Raw genomic sequence first — 17,488 nt, 5'->3', positions numbered from 1 at the left:
TATAACAAATTTTCACCCTGATAAGGCTATGGGTTTTAGATGGAAGTTAGGGAGGGAGAGCCATCTGGAGAAATAACTGTTTACTTGCTTGCTTGTCTAGAGTGACTAGTGAGTCACTGGATGAGCAAAAAGAATGTCAATCTAATCCATCTCCATTTACTTCTGGGGCAGATGAATGGATTATGGAAAGCAGTTAAGTGTATGAGTACTTATTTGCAAGGATAATTAATTAATTTGCTTTTGATGCTGAAATTCAGTTCCCATCTAAGTATGCAAGTGCAAATTTATAACCGTGATAATTAGTCAAACTTCCTAAGATAACCAGAAGCATATTTGAGATGCTTCACAGTGGGTGTGTATTTCACACAAAAAGGGCCCACTTCTGACTTTTCACACATGGCCAGATTAGCTTTCTTCTCACTACTGCCTCATCTGGTCAGTAGTGACAGCAATAGCAGCAACATAACAGCCTCAGCTGCTCAAGAGGATAGGGGAAAATACCCATTCCTGTCAGAGTTCCTGGAAATGCCATTCTTTCTAGTTGTGACTCACAACAGATCTAACCACACTGGGGGTAGAATAGGAGGTGTGATTCTCATTTTGTACAACTGTCTTCATTTATTTCCTTTTAGAGAATACTAAGGCATTTACAAGGCTAACCCCCAAACCTAGGAATAAATATGTAATTTCATACTTGGATAGATTTTTTTCTTTTTTTACTGATTTGCTATAACTTTTTCTGAAAGTATATTCTTAACAATTGGAAGTTCAGAATTTCCTCACTTATCTCTTCCCTCACTCTTCCTCATCTTCTTATTTCCCTTTCTGATTTGGAATATTGGCTGTCACATAAGAAAGACTGCAGCTAAAGGTTGGTGTAATGCATTGGTTGATTCAAAGTTATAAAACTAGAGTTCTTTTTGTTTGTTTTGTTTTTCTTTTTGAGAGAGAAACATGGAATCATATTCTCTTGGAAATAGAAGGATTTTCAAAAGTTTTATAGTCAAACCTAATATTGAACAAGATTTTGTCTGCACACCCAAACTTTTGTTTGAAGGCTTACAGGGAGAGGAAAATTCTCTGCCCTGCACCCATCTGCCCACCCACTTAGCTATTCACTTTTGCCAGGTGGTCCTTTTCACTTTGAAATAGTTCTAACCATTTAGAAATCTCACCCTATTATCCAAACAGAATAAATTTAATCACAGCAAAATCTACTATGTTAAAACAATTCTCAAGTTCTCTCTAGGTCTTGTATTCTCCAGGCTCAATTTTCTCAGTTCTCAAAGACCCTAATTAACCTGGTTACCTTCCTCTAGATACTTCCTGGCTTGTGTTCTTTCTAAATTTTAGCATCTTGAACTTTACATAAAACTTCAGATGTGGGTTGCTCCAGGCAGAGTACAATGATACAATTAGCTTTCTTAGACTGTAGCCCATGCCTTTTTTTTTTTTTTTAACATAATTAAGATGATACTGATTTTCTTGGTTATCATTTTACACTATTGACTCGGGTTAGTTTGCTTATTTTAAACTGCCTCTATCAAAAGACAGAAATAGCCTGTGCATTTAATTTTTGCCCTTTAATACATCACTGATACATTTCTGGTTATTATTATCATCACTACTTCATTTTTTTTCTTCAAGATAATTGGGATTTTTTTTAAAGGAGAAACAGTGATCTGGAAATGACCAATGCCATTTTTTCTTACCTATAAAATGAAGAGGTTCAAAACTCAAAGATTTCCAAAGTACCTTCCACTTTTGACATTATGCATTTATAAAGAAGAACCTTTTGCAGTTAACAGATTATTTACCTTACATCCTGAGAAGTAAATATTATTGTTGACCATTTTAAAGATGGAGTAATTGAGACTCAACGAAGGGAAGTAAGGTAGTAAGAGGGAGATCTATGGACTCAAATCCACATCATTTGATTCTAGTTATTATGTTCTCCCTACTATCCCACCTTCCTTTTTAGATCAGTGATTTGGGGCAGAAGATCTTATGGAACTTTCAATGCATTCATTCTTTTTGACTACAAAGAAAATCCACTTGAATGGAGAAAGAATGGTGGTGCTTTTGATAGGAAACAGTTGAGGGATTTCATACATGATGAATACTTCCTAAGAAATGAAACCATAGACATTTTTACATCATAAATAAGAGATTAGCTTCTGGGTCATCAGTGGTTTGAGGCCAGAGCTCTGAGAACCACTGGCTAAGGTTACACAACTCAAGTTCCAGGTCAGTGAAAGCCCTCAGGTGAAACTCTGAACTTGGAGTTTTTTCCATGGTTAATGTCAACACCTGCATTCCAAGAAGCTTTCTAGAAAGAACCAAAAATATGTTGACTTCCCATAAACATTTGTTACTAATTTTCCTACTCTCTAATTTTTTTTTTTGATAGATTAGAGGTAGTATGGGGATGAGGTGGGGGGGGACAGTCATGGGACTGGGAAAAGAGAAAAAAAATTCAAATCCCAAATTCAATTTCTTTACTGAATATAATAATTCTGTGAACAGTGAGAGATACATTAACTTCAGGAAAAAATGTTTTTATAATGAGTGAGACTATAAGTAATCGACAATTATCAGGAATGGAATAGGAAGCTATAGATTCAAATGACTATAGTGTTAAAACTAGTGCAGTCCCTTTATCTTATAAATGGATGAAATTAGTCCTAAAAAAGTTATCATTTTAATAGCAAACCAGAGTTTGATTCCAGGTCTTCTGATTTCAATTTTTGTATTTCTATCATGATTCTAAATAGAGTTCTGATAGGAAATCTCCTTTGATCTTTAATTTTGTTTTATAATTTCTGCTAAACTTATGCTGTGTATCTTCCATGCTCTAAACTAGATAAGATACATTCTTTGTAAGCTATAAAAAGATCATCTTCTCTCCTTCTTTCTTTCATTCCCTTTCCTTCCTTCATTTTCGCATCTCTTTCTCCTTCCTCTCCTCCTCTCTTCCTTTTCACCCCCTTTTCCCTTTCTCTTTTTTCTCTCCCCTGTGAATTTCTGAATATATTCCTGCTTCTGTGCTCTTCCATAACCTTGAAATGGATGACAGACCATATTTCCCTTTAATCAGTTTCATTCAATTTCCATTACTTTTTCTATTTTACACTGGATTTCTTTGCAAAAAAAATTATGTGAATATGATATGTGGTAGGGTAATGATGAAAATTGAAAAAAGAGCTTGTTTAAAATGTGTTATCTTTCAACAATCAGTTTTTTCTCCTAATTTGGGCTTTGAGTTTATAATGATTTGACTTTTGTCTCTTAAATATAGAGAAATCAGAAGCAATCAGGCAGGATAGGAGTATCAAAGGCTCCTGTGCTTGAGCATGCTTGCGTTTTATGTGTATAAAACAAATCTAGATATCATATATTATTATACCTAATCATTCTCCTATATCTCTTTCTCTCAAACTGTATTTCTTGAGCTCTAGACTCAAGTGAAAAGCAGTGTAGTACAGTAGAAAGATTTCTGTACTTGGAGTTAGGAAAGTCATGGATTTAAATTTCAGCTCAGCCAGGCATTTCATAGTTGATACTTCATCTCTCTAAAGTTCAGTTTCCTCAACTTTGAAGTAAGGATAATGATAATAACTTAATGTAATATCTACCTCACAGATTTGTTGACAATGAAAATCTTTAAAAACCTGAAATCACTTTATCAATATGATATATTAATTTTCTCTGCTTCTCATTTATTACACTTTATTAATGCCATGACCACCTTAAAAAGGAAAACATTAGCACAGCCACCGGCAGACAGGCAGCAGGCTTAGGAGTTTAGCAAACATGAATTATGCTTCAGGTGAGCGGGTAGAGATCAATAAACTCATCTCACAATAGGGAGTGGGATATTTACTTGGCTGTACATGCATTGTAAGCTAGGTGAGTGATTGCGAGAAAGTTGTTTTGTTTTAGAGGAGGAGGACATACAGAAGCTTTGTTTTTCCTCTTTCTGCTCATCACTATGGTTACATAGAGCCCAGATTGGGCTGGTTAGTTGGTTCATTAATTAAACAAGGTATGTAACTTTTAAAAAATCCATGAGACAGGACTCTGAAATTTCTAAGAAAATAAAATTAATAGTGAACATAAGAAATAGTAAATAACTATGAATTATAGTAAATAGTAAAAACAAAATTTTGACAATAGTAATATAACCTACATTTATATAGGACTTGAAGATTTGCAAAGCATTTTTTGTAACAAGACTTAACTAAACAAGTCCTATCTTTTACAGGAAGTTTTTCCTGATCCCTCTTAATTCTAAAGCTCTGTCTCTGTTAATTATTTCCCATTTTTCCTGTATATAGCCTATGTTGTCTATATTTCTTCCTAATTTTATTCTAAGCTCTTTGAGGATAGGGATTTTCTTTTGCCTTTTGGATTTAGCAAAATACCTGATATATAGTAGACAGATACGGAAGAAATGTTTGATTGATTGATTGGTTGTAACAAACTTCTAATGTCGAAAGAATGAATATAATGATTGCCATTTCATAAATTAAGAGTTTGCGATTTTAGAATTAAAATGATCTATCAAAGTTAACAATTTTGAATCGTAAAAAGGACTCAAACCTAGCTCTTGTGACTCAAAAGGCAGCTCTTGTGAGAATACTTTTACTGTCAATACTTTGTCTTCTTGCCTTTGAATTGCTTATAATTATAGACTATTAAACAGGAGGATATTCCACAGACATCTCTAGGAAGCAACAGATTGATCTTCAAAGATCTTCCTTGTCTATATGTTGCAGATCATGTATTTAGAGCTAGAAGAAGTCTTGGAGGTCATGTGGTCCGTCCCTTTATTTTGCAGATGAAGAATTAAGACCTCAGGAAGTGACATAATTTTCCAAGATAGCAAAGTGGAAGAGTCAGAATTCTAACTGAAGTTCTTTAACTCCAAATCCAATTCTTTTCCTCACACCATACTATCTCTCAGTGATTCTGATCACTAATGGTTAGCACAACTGGTTAAAGAACTATGCTTATGATGTTAGGACTTTGGAATCAATTTTAATGTAGGCCCATTAACAGCTTTAACTACAGATGGAAACTTGGAGTCTCAAAAATGTGAGGATTAATCCATCAGTCAGGTGCATTTGTTGTCCACTTATCCAGTACCACCCTGAGGCCCTGTAGGTGAAATAAGAGAATGACTTTCTTTAATTAATTTGTTTTATTTATTTGTTTCATTTATTTATTTACTCATTTATCTAGTAGGACAATTGGGGTTAAGTGATTTGCCCAGAGTCACACAGGTAGAAAGTATTAAATGTCTGAGACTGAATTTGAATTCAGGGCCTCCTGACTCAAGCACCAGTGCCATCTAGCTGCCTCAAGATATACTTTCTTAGAAAAAATGAAGACTAAAATGTGGTGTTTTATTGCCAATGAAATGTAGGGAAATGGGATTCTTCAGAGAAAAGTAGAAATCCTTAAAGAATGATGCAATTGAGAAAGGCTGTTTATAGAAAAATGTTATGAGTTAGAGAATGAAAGATGACTAGGAATTCTATGAGTAGATGGAAGAGGGAAGCTATTTCAAGTGGAAGGAACATAATAAACAAAGGCATTAGAACAAAAGTAATTGTGGTAAGTTGGAATTCATGATAATAATAAAAGTGATGATAATAACAACAGCTAGCATTTATATTTCATTTTAAGTTTTGAAGAGCATTTTTACAAATATTATCTCAATTTATTCTGACCACAACCCTGTAAGACAGGTGATATTATTACCCCCTATTTTACAAATGACAAAATTAAGGTTGTGTTTGAGGGAGCATTTGAATTCAGATCTTTCTAATGCCAGGCTTAGCATTATATATGCTGCTTCCTTTTCTGAAACAGAGTGCACTTTGAGAGGAGCCAGAAAGAAAATTGGGCAGTTTCCTGGAAGAAAACTGGTTTTAGAGTCAAAATGCTCAAATTTTAATCCTATCTCTGACATTTGCTACCTGTGGGAACTTATGCAAGTCTTACACTATATAGGTCTCAGTTTTATTATCTATAAAAAGAGAAGAATGGATGAGATGATCTCTAAGGACTTTACCAGCTCTAAATCCTGTTATGCTAGGAAAACAACACACATGTGCATGCTGGTTATGGTCAACCTCATGATTGCCAAAAAAAAGTAACCAAGTGCTTTGGCAAGGCAATTGGGATTAAGTGACTTGCTTAAGGTCACATACCTAGGAAGTATTAAATGTCTGAGGTAGTATTTGAACTCAAGTCCTCCTGACTCCAGGGCTGGTACTTTACCCACCACTCTATGTAGCTGTCCATCACTTAATTACTTTGGAAATGGTTCCATTTCTCCTTGTTTCTGTGATTTATTCTTTTATTACTTCTATGGAGTAGGAAGATGCTTTTTTCCAGCTAATTGTTTATGGAAATGTGTAGATAATACCTTAAAAATATAACTTTCATCTATTTGCTAAGTCTGAGAACACATCTGGGGGGAAACTCCATTTCCAAGGGACTTTTTTAGGGATATGTTTAGGCTCTTAGCTCTTCTGCCTTTGAGACTAGAATTCACTTTGCTGAATAATTCATTCAAACGTTTTGGGGAGTGAAAAGGAAGACAGATTTTGGTTCTAGTATTTAAAATGGCACTGATGTTTTAATACTATATATTAAAAACATTGTATCTTGCCTGAACTATAAAGCAGGCAAAAACCATGACAACACAAGAAGATCTTGGATTATTTCTAAATTTTATCCATAGTGACTCTTTAGCGCTCACTAAAATCAGAAGGAAAATATGTTTTGTGCTCTTGATTAAGCCAGTACTTCCTAGGCAGTGTGGGGATCCCCTAAAGAATTCTTTTTAGCTTACTTATAGGTCTTTGAAATTTGGAAAGGCTCCGAGAAGGTGGGAGGGAAGGAGATATCAAAGAAATTCTGAGGGATATAGGTCTGAACATTAATATGTACCACAATGGGATTGAGGGGTAGTGCAATGAGAGAGTAGAATTATGTTTGGAAGGGAAGGTGAAAATTGATGTGGAAAGGAAGTTTACAAAGATCAGTCTAGTATTAAAAAAAAAAAAAACCTCCCCTCAGAAAAACCCAACTTCTGTCAGAATGTAAATTGGATCATTGTCTCATTTTCTTATTTCTTTGAGTTCTGGCTTGCCTTGGTGAGGAAATAGAGAATGTGTAGAGAAGTTGTCTGAGGGGCCTCAACAGTGCGTCCTGCTCATTCCTGATTTCAGTTGTGAAGTGAATGAGCCATTGTTGGATGTAGTCAAGATGGCCAATGCTTGGATAAGCTCTGCCAATGAAAAGGAAGCATAATGTACAATCGTGATGGATTTGAAATAATAATACGGGCCTTAAAGAAAAAACTAGTTTTCCCAAGAAGAATCTGTTACCTGCCTGGAGATGAGGAACTTTTAGGGGGCAAGAATGAGCAGAAGAAGATAGAGACTTCTATCTTTAATTATTATTCACATTTTATTATATAAATTAACATATACAGGGTCATTCTTTCCTGTTCTCATTGAGATTTTGACTCTCAACTGTTTCTTCTAATATTTAGATAAGGTAAGTTATCACCTTTGCTTTGAAGAATTTCTTGGGACCAATGTTCCCCCTTTTTTCCTCTGATGATATTGAGTATATTGTATTTCTTGGCCAAGAAGCCCATGGTGTGGTGAATTACAAACAGTAAAATAATAATGTCCCTGTTAATAGGCTGACACAGTGCAATAGGCATTAGTTTGAGTATTTCTTTAGCATTTATGTTGCTGCCTTATGTCAGTGACTGTTGCTATTGAAAGTAAACTGGTTAAATCAACAATGTCTTATTTATTCAAAGCTCATAAAACACCAGTAGCTGTAAGTCACTTTATGAAGTGCCAGGCCCTGGGGGGAGGAGGAACAGGGTAAAAGTTTTGAAGCTAGTAACTCTGAGTATCTTTCCCTTTAGAGATGAGAATTAGTTTTACCCCGGGCAGAAAGAGATGACTCTAAACTGGATAGGCAGACCACTAATACTGTGTGCTAGACAACTTTTAATCAAAGATGCTTATCCAACTGGTGAACATTGGTTTGGCCAGGAAGTTTAATTTGGATAGACTAAGGTTAAGAAATAATTGAGAAAGCCTGAATTTGCCAACATCTGTCAGCACATCATGGGAAGTAAACTTGGCAGTAAGAACAGTACCATGAAGTGACCCTAGTGGTGTGTGTAGTTCTAATTAGTAGTAATAGGTGCTATCTGGTTGCATCAGAGAAAGAATTGAGCCCTAGTGATTGTGATATTGGATGATGCTTTGCTTTGCCCAGCTCCTCATCCCCTATGGTTCTAATTGAATACAGGTTTCATTTGTTCTTCAGCCTTGGGAGATTGTTGCGCTCCCTGGGAAGGGGAAGAAGATGACATAGACTGAAGTTTAGTTCAGATTTATAGCACTAGAGTAGAAATATGGTTTCATTTTTTTTGTATTTGCCTTAATTATCTGTACAGTCTTTAATAAGCTACTTCCCTTCTCTGAGCCTCAATACCCATCATATTGCTACCTCTACCACTCTTACCCTCTTACTGATTTTCAGTATTTCCTTGTCTACTGGTTATGTCCCTACTGCCTACAAATATACCCATGTCACTTCCTAACTAGGTGACAAATCATTGAGTTTGGAATCAGAAAAGCCTGAGTTCAAATCTAGCCTGACCCATTTACTAGCTTTGTGAACCTGGGCAAGCCACATAACTTCTGTCAGCCCCAGTCTTCTCAATTATGAAATGTGGATAAGAATAGCACCTATCTTCCAGGATTGTTGTGAGGATCAAATAACATAATATTTATAAAGTAAAGTAAATATTTGCACAGTGTTTGGTATACAGTAGGCACTTAATAAATGCTTGTTTCCTCCACCCTTAGCCCCCATCCTCAAAAAATATTCACTTTTATCCTTGCTATCACCATATCCCTTCTCCTTTTTAATGGCTAAACTCCTCAAGAAGGCCATTTATAATTGCTGCCTCCATTCCTTTCCTTCCATTCTCTTTTTGTCTCTCTGATGTGGCTTCTGACCTCAACATTCTACTGAAACTGCTCTCTCCAACGTTGCCAATGATCTCTTAATTGCCAAATCTTAGGAACTTTTTTTTTTCAGTTCCTGTCCTTCTTCATCTTTTTGTGATCACAGTCTCCTTGACATTCTCAGTTTCCTTTGCTGTATCTTCATGTAGGCCATTTGCATTAACTTCAAGGGTCCCCCAAAACTCTATACGAGGCTTAGTCTTCACTCTCTATATTGTTTCTCTTGGTGATCTCATCAGCTTCCCTGAGTTATATCTGTCAGCTCTATGCAGAGAATTCTCAGATTTTTCCAACTCTAACCTCTCTCCTAACTTCAAGCCTCATGTCTCCAACTGCCTACTGAACGTCTCAAACTAAACATTACTTTCTCTTCCCAATCTTTTCCCTCTTCCTAAGTTCCCCATGATTGTTGGGGGTGGGCACCATTTTCCCAGTCTCCAAGGCTTACTATCTAGATGTCATCCTCCACTTCTTGCTCTGTCATCCCTCATTTCCATTAATTCACAAATTGCTCATTTCTATCTTTGAAACATCTCATGTACACATTACTTTCTTTTTTTCTTACATGGCCTTCATCCTGGTTACCTTATCACCTCATGCTTGGACTGTTGTAATAATATCCTGATTGTTCAACCTGCCTTAAATCTTTCTCTACTGTAGTCCATCTTTCACTCAGTTGTCAAATTGTTCTCCCTAAAGTGAAGGTCTAACCATGCTATTCTCCTACCCTCAATCAGTCAATTTCAGTGACTTCTTTTACTTCAAATATAAAATCCTCTATTTGGCTTTTACTCCCTCCATAATTTGACTTTTTTTTTTTACCTTTCCATTCTTTCTTACTCCTTATTCCCCTTATTCTGTCTACCTATCAATCCAATCACAGTGGCCTCTTTGCTGTTCCTTAAACAAGATATTTCATCTCCCAACATAGTCCCACATGCTTGGAATTCTCTTTTTTCTCATCCCCACTTCCTAGTTTCCCTGGCTTCTTTCAAGTTTTCCTGCAAAAAAAGGCTTTCTTAGTCCTTTATTTTAGTGCCTTCTATCTGCGATTGTCTCCATTTTATCTTGCGTATGTGTCTTATTTGTGCTGTTGGCATTTATTAGACTGTGAGCTCATGGAAAACAAGGAATTTTTTTTGGCTTTTCTTTGTTTTCCCAACACTTTCATAGTACTTGCCATTTACTATGCACTTAATAAATGTTGCTGACATAATGGATATAAAACCTATCCTACCTACCTTACTGGGTGATTGAGAAACTTAAATGTAGGAATGACAAGTAAAACATTTTGGAAAATGTCAAAGTGCCATTCTAGGACCATTGACCATTTTTACAGCTTTCGTGAAATTTCCTGAAGGATTGTGTCAGTCAATGGAGCAGATTGAAAATCTGGTGATATCTGAGTGAATTCTTTCTTTTTATTTTAAAAGAGCCTTTCCTTTGGGCAAGTGTTATGATAAGAATTAGGATGGATATATAAAGTAAATTGTAAGAAATGATGGCAATGGTGGAGAGGAAATGAGAGTGTCAGTGTGTGTGTGTGTGTGTGTGTGTGTGTGTGTAAAACACAGAAGAATTGTGTCTCTATTTCTGGAAGGAAGGGCACTTATATGTACAAGAAGCAATTTCAAATAGTAGGACAGTATTAGATTTAGTCAGATAAATTAGTACTAATTCTGGCCTTAGCCATTTATATGACATTTGGGTAAGTCACTTCACTTTAGCTTCTCAGCCTCCTATCTGTAAAATAAAGGTGTTGAACTAGAAAGCCTTGAGTCTCTCCAATTATAAGTATATGAGCTCATGTCAGTATAGTTATATACTTGTCCAAGTTCTATGCCAAAAATAACATTTAATATTTTTAAACCACTAGACTCTGAAAGGAGATTTAGATGGGGGGGGCAGAGAATGTTATCCAAAAATAGAGCTATGCTGTTTGGGAATTTGCATGTTCATTCATATTTGCAGGCCTTAAAAGAGTAGCTTCTCACCAGTACTAATAGACCAAGTAGCTCTTATCCAGGATTTAGTTCCTGGCTTTCTGTGTGTCTTTGGACAAGCTATTTCATAGCAATGACTCAGTTTTTCCACCTGTAAAATGAGAATAATGGTACTTGGAACCTCTCTACCACAAAAGGGCATTGATCTTTGATGTAATTGGATAAAAGTCTCTCTGTCATTGAGAGTTCCATCCTTTCATTAGGATACACTATAACTTCATGTAAATCTTTAAAACTAGACCCTAATTTTCAGTGAATGCTGTTGATGTTTTCACTGCTAATAAATCTCAGTTTGTGGTCAATTCAATTATGAACTCATCAGAAAACTTGAATATTTAAAGGGAGGATTAATCATCCAGCCCATGTGGAAGAAATTAGCAGCTTCTGTGAAGAGACATTTTAATATATACTGTTAATTGGCAGCTACTTTGACCAGCTGTTGCAGTGCAGTCTCTGGGAACAATAAGAGAGCAGAATTTGGGAAGCGAAAAGCCAACAAACGAATAGCCTATGATTGATTTATTGCTGAAAAATGCTAAGTTGCATTTTTAAGACAAAGCATTTGGCCCATCCAGGCCCCACACAAGAAACTTTCATAGTTCTGCCAACTGTTCAGTTTCCAGAAAAGAGTTTATTTAAAATTGTCCCCAACAGTTATTAAGCAGAGAAGCAGCCTGGTGCCACAAAAGGGGGCTTGACTTGGCATTTAGGAGAGCTGGATTCTAATCCTGCACCTGACGCTAGTAATGTAATCTTTGGCAAATTATCTCACCTCTCTAGGACTCAGTTTCCTCCTCTGTCAAATAAGGACTATTGGATTACATGATGTTTAAAATTCCTTCCAGCTTTAGGATTCTGATTTTTAACATTCTGTGTTTTCATATCCCTTGTAACTGTATCATTCTTGTTTGAAGGTCACTTTTGATTTTTTTTTCTACATCTCACTTTCCTTCCAGCTCTAACCTTCTGTATTCCATGTAAGCTTTGGCAGCGACAGAGGAGAGGATAGGTAGATTGGCATATGAAGTCAAGCTCCAAACCTCAATAAAGCTTCTGTGCTGGCTGAAAAGTGGGGCCATCTTGATTTAAACCTTCAAGATACTGACTTAAAAAGAGCTGGCATTCTGCCCAGATGTTTGGGCCTTTGGGAGGAAATTAGAAGAGTTTAGTTTTACTCACTAGGGAGAAGAAAAAAAAAACAACTCCAATTTTTTTCTTGCCCACATTCCAGAAGAAATCCTAGGGAAATAATTGACTTCTGTAACTTCAATTTCCTTACATATAAAAATGAAGGTATTGTGTTAGAATTGGTGATCTTTAAGATTTTTTTCCAACACTAAATCTTGTTGGGGTTTTTTTAAACAGCATTCTTTTCTGTGACTCTTGCTTTCTCTAATAAAGATGACTTAAATTGTAAAATTACAATATTGTTCTAGGGGAATGTAAGCTCTTGGAAGATAGAGTTTTTATTTTTGTCTCTGTATCCTCAGTACTCAGCACAGAATAAATGGTTAATACGTGCTTGTTGAAATGAATTCTTACCACGGTCACAGAACAGTCTTTCATTATTGATCGTGTAATTTCTTTGATTTTTATCCTTAGCCCAAAGATCTGCACATGAGCTGCCCATGGTAGAAAGGCAAGACATTGATAGCTGCCTCGTTTATGGAGGACAACAGATGATCCTCACTGGCCAGAATTTTACAGCAGAATCTAAAGTTGTATTTACTGAAAAGACAACAGGTAAGCAGAATTTCAAATGATTATCTTAGTTATTGGAAAAGACTTTTTTTTTTTTTTTAAAGAACATTGTTCTGGTGAAATAGGAAGAAAATCATAATCAGCAGAAAAAAAGGAGCTGGGGGTAATGGAGAAAGCCCCTTAATTTCATTTTATAACCATGAGTAAGTCACTTTCCTTCCCTGGGCCTTGATTTTATTCTCCTTAAACTAAGGAAGATAGAGTAGATGGTTTTAAGGTGATTTTCAGCATAGATATTTTATGATGCTATGAAATCTGAAGTCATGCCAAAACTATGAATTTCTTTTTAGTGGGAGTCTATGGTGTTAAAATCTGTTTCTTCACTAAGTGACCTGATTTTGGTGTGTGGTTTCAGATATTGTTGGAAATATGGTTGTGATTGTGTCTCTCCTTTCCCCTAAATAAAAAAAAATATATAATTTCCTTGGGTTAAAAGATACAACTTTTTAAACTGGTATATTTCCAAGTAAATATTTTTCCATTTTTATTTTGATCTTAGAAATATTCTGATGATGCAAACACAAGTTAGTTTTAAAGTTGTGTTGTTGTTTTTTTCCCCATGAGACCCTTTTTCAATGTCACCCAGGCAACAAGTGCAGTGACTACTTACTCATGGGCCCAATCTGAATATTTATCAGCTTGAAAGTTTTCATTGGAAACTCCATTTTTTGATCTGGGCTAGTTTTTCCCTTCTTTAGGCAGCCTAGTGGTTTACCACCATGGCTCAAGGACTGAACACACCTCTGATCCTAGTACAGAATTCCTGAGCTCAGTTAGCTTGTAGAGCAGCAGTTGGGACTACAGACATACTTCACCATGCTCAGCTTGTTTTAGAGTTTATATGGTGCTTTTTATATACATGGTCTCATTTAATCCTTTCAAAAACCTTATGAGGGAGGTAAAGCATATTTTACCATGTCTATTTTACATGGGAGGAAATAAAGAGAGGTATAGTGACTTCTCACTTTTAGACAGCTAGTAAATGGTGAGTCAGAACTTGAATCAGCACTCTCTATCCAGACTGTCTTATTACTATAAGTAGTGTAAAGTGTTATAGAGAAGGGACAGACTAATGACTCCATTAGATTGTCCCCTATCTAAGACTTTTCATACCATTTGATTTTTTTCATGTTGTTTTACAAGCCTGCTACAGATGATTCATCTGATATCCTAGAGGTCTTCCTCTGGTTCTAATTCCATGTTGTTGTTTAATTGATTCAGTTGTATACAACTCTTTGTGATGCCATTTGGAGTTCTCTTGGCAAAGATGCTGGAGTAGTTTGCCATTTCCTTCTCCAATTCATTTTACAGATGAAAAAAATGAAGCAAACAGAATTAAGTGACTTGTCCAGAGTCACACAGATAGTCAGTGTCTGAAGCCAGATTTAAACTCAGTATTTTCCTGACTCCAGACCCAGTGCTCTATCCACTGTTCCACCTAGTTCTAGTGTTTTAACTTTTTTATAAATAACAGAGCAAAACTTGATGAGAAGCTTTAAGGCTGCCTTTTATGGTGTATATTCAAATCCCCCTCCCCCCCATTTTAAAAATTAAATTCCCCTGTTAATTAACAGAGGAAGTTACTAGCAGGATCTTTTAAGTTTTTCATCTCTCAAAGTGTGATTAGAGAGATGTGGCACAAATAGGTAGAGCACTGGACTTGGAATCAAGAAGACCTCAATTCAAATTTGACTCCTGATACCTACTAACTGTGTGATGCTCGGCTATCACTTAACCTCTGCTTACCTTAGTTTCAACTATAAAATGGAATATTATCACTGACTTCATGAGGTTGTTTTAAGGAACAGATTAGACAATATTTGTAAAGTGCTGTGCAAACTTTAAAGCACATGCATTCTAGATCTATTTCTGTTATTGTTGTTATATAGTGCACTGAAGGAAATGGTTTATGAAAGACTATTTATTTCTTTCTTAAATTTTTATCAAAGATGTCCTTGATATGCTCATAGACCATTTTCATAAACATTTTAGAAGTGAGAAAGCTCCAGGTATATAAACCAATAATTGTTGATATTTTCTCTTCACAAATTAGTTCTTCCTCCTCCTCTTCTTCTTTCTTTTCCTCTTCTTTCTCATACAAAATAGAATATGTGTTTAATGGAGGTAGGAATAAGGTTCTATAGTTCTTCAAAATAGCAAGAAGCCCGTTTCCAACTTAGAAGATATTTGGAGATCAGAGAAAGTTTTATCAAGGACACTCCCTGCCAAAATTATTTGTTGGTATCTATTTGATATGTTTTTGCATGTAGTCATTATCTCTCCTTAAGGAACGTAAGTTTCTCAACTACCTGTATGCATGCCTCTTGGCTTGTGGACATTCTCAAAATCTCTCAGAAAAGCCATGGAATTGATTGTAAGACATGGTCAAGACACTAGCATAGACTGCCCAATAAGATGTACATCAGAAGATGATGCTGTGCTCTGTGAGCAAAGCAGAATTGGAGTAGCTGAAAAGAAACATGAGATGACCAAATTTAGAGAATTCATACAAGTGTTCACATGGTCTATTTGTACCTGACCTGTGGTAGAACATTCCAAGATAGTATTGGTCTGATCTATCACAATTGGACACACTGTAATTTGATTCTAACATAGTAATGTTTTTTTTTTTTGTCCTCATCGAGAATGAAGGACCCCCAACCAACCAAGTTTCTTGAAAGCAAGTTTTTCAGTTTGTCATTTTGGTTTTTATATACCAGTACTAGACCCAGGGCACATGCTATAAAATTAATAAAGGCTAATTGATTTATCGAGGGGGCAGGTTTTGGTTTAGGACTTCAGTTTTTTTTTTTTATAGTCATCTGTTGGGTTTTCTTTTCTTAGCTTTAAGAGATATTTCAAATTTTTATCTGATGCAGTTAGGATTGAGACTAGTGTATTACAGTTAATTTGCCTCATAAGCCTTGCAGCTGCTATAATCATGTATGGGCCTGGGTCCATCCCAAAACCTATCTCATAGATTCTAAAACCATTAAGTCAATAACTGAATTAAGATCCTAACTCTGAAACAGAACATTCCAAACAGAATCCTGATGTCATTACAGCTACAAACTTTGAAAATTCTATTTCTGGGCTTAAAGCAACTCTAACATTTTGGGACGATACTCCAATCATTTCTGCAAATCTAGACTAGTTATCATTTAACTTCAAAGGAATTCAGGGAATTGGCCCTACAGTGGCACATACCTAATAGAGCCAGCATGCACAACATGAAACATGTGTTGGAGCTACTGCCACATAAAAGGATTAGGGGACTCCCCTTCCAATGAGGCAGCATTCCAGTCTTTGAAAAGTGAAAATATCAAATCCACTGTTGAGCAGCAGTCAATAAAGAGGCAGCACCAGCATAAGCGGCCAACTTCACCCCAGAGGCTTCAATTCATTTTCTTCTGTTTAACAGCACCCTTAATCTTTTCCATGTGCCCATTGCAGTGAGCTAGAACTTTCTGAGGCAAATGCAGTACAGTGAATGCCAATCTAGGATACTGGGCTGAAGACTCAATTATTATCATTGAATTGTCACTAAAATAGCTCTTCTTCTCTGTGCCCTCTGCCTCCCAGCTCTAATCCATCCTTGTATTGCTGCCAGCATAATCTTCCTTATGTTCAGATCTAATCATTCTACTCTTCTTCCCAAAGATTTTTCATGGCTTTTTATTGCTTACCAAGTAAAGTTCATATTCATTTGCCTGGCATTCAAAACCTTTCATAATCTGTTACCATCTTATACTGTAGTGGAAAGTCTTATTGTTTCCCTTCATGTATTCTATGTTTTTAACTAAGCTGGACTACTTTGGTCCCTGAAGATGTTCTCTGGCATTTGTGCCTTTGCTCCTTTAGTTTTCTTTATCTGAGATGTCTCTCTGCCCTTCTTTGTGGTAGGTGAGTGAAAGAAAGTGAAGTCAGAGTAGGGGTAATGACCTGAGAAAATACTAAGGAGTTTGAGGGATTGGATGAATCAGGATGAAAATAAACGTTAATTTTTAGGAAAGGCATAGAATGGGGAGAGATTGAATGGTAGTAAATCATGATCAGAGGAAAGTTAGAAGTTTAGATGAAGGAAGATGAATGTTTGTGTATAATATTGAGATTAAAGTTTTAATCATCCTTACCTATGGCTAAGGTGGAATGGAGCAATAAGTCATGGGATTTGAGAAAAATGAGGTAATAGAAAATTAGGATGTTTAAAAGAGTAAATGTATCCTCTGATATAAAGGCAGAAATTTGAAAGGAGAAGAAAATGAGATAGGTGCTTAACTCTTTGGGAAAATAAGGAGAAACAATCACCATCAGCTGTATGAATGAAAAAAATTATTGTGTGAACTTCAAAGGAGAGGATGTTGAGTGATGAGAGCTAAGGGAGAGTCTGGGAGGAAAAAATATTCCAACTCCCTGCCTAGAATTAGTATGTTGAAGGATGTGAGAGAAAGAATATCTCATATTAGAGAGAATTACTAGGGTTGTAATATCAGCTGGGGAAGCTAATTCTCAATGAGAGCAAATAGATGAAATGAGTATAAGAGAAAATGATCAGGGGCAGCTAGTTGGTGTAATGGATAGAGTACCAGTCCTGAAGTCAACAGAACTTGAGTTCAAATCTGATCTCAGATACTTCCTGGCTGTATG

The 17,488-nt window shown here is 36.0% G+C and overlaps 1 protein-coding gene across 3 annotated transcripts in view; it reads left to right on the top strand.

The window, feature by feature from the left end:
- Positions 1 to 17,488, top strand: part of NFATC2 (nuclear factor of activated T cells 2) — a 188,211-nt gene that overhangs the window by 72,587 nt on the left and 98,136 nt on the right. For all 3 annotated transcript variants that reach the window (XM_051976607.1, XM_051976605.1, XM_051976606.1), the window contains exon 6: positions 12,683 to 12,823. In XM_051976607.1, the coding sequence (XP_051832567.1) occupies positions 12,683 to 12,823 (141 nt within the window). The remainder of the gene's footprint in view (positions 1 to 12,682; positions 12,824 to 17,488) is intronic.

Source organism: Antechinus flavipes, chromosome 2, assembly GCF_016432865.1.
Source record: "Antechinus flavipes isolate AdamAnt ecotype Samford, QLD, Australia chromosome 2, AdamAnt_v2, whole genome shotgun sequence".
NCBI classification, from domain to species: Eukaryota; Metazoa; Chordata; class Mammalia; order Dasyuromorphia; family Dasyuridae; genus Antechinus; species Antechinus flavipes.
Note: the sequence above shows the minus strand (reverse complement) of the source record. Positions and strands in the feature narration are given on the sequence as shown.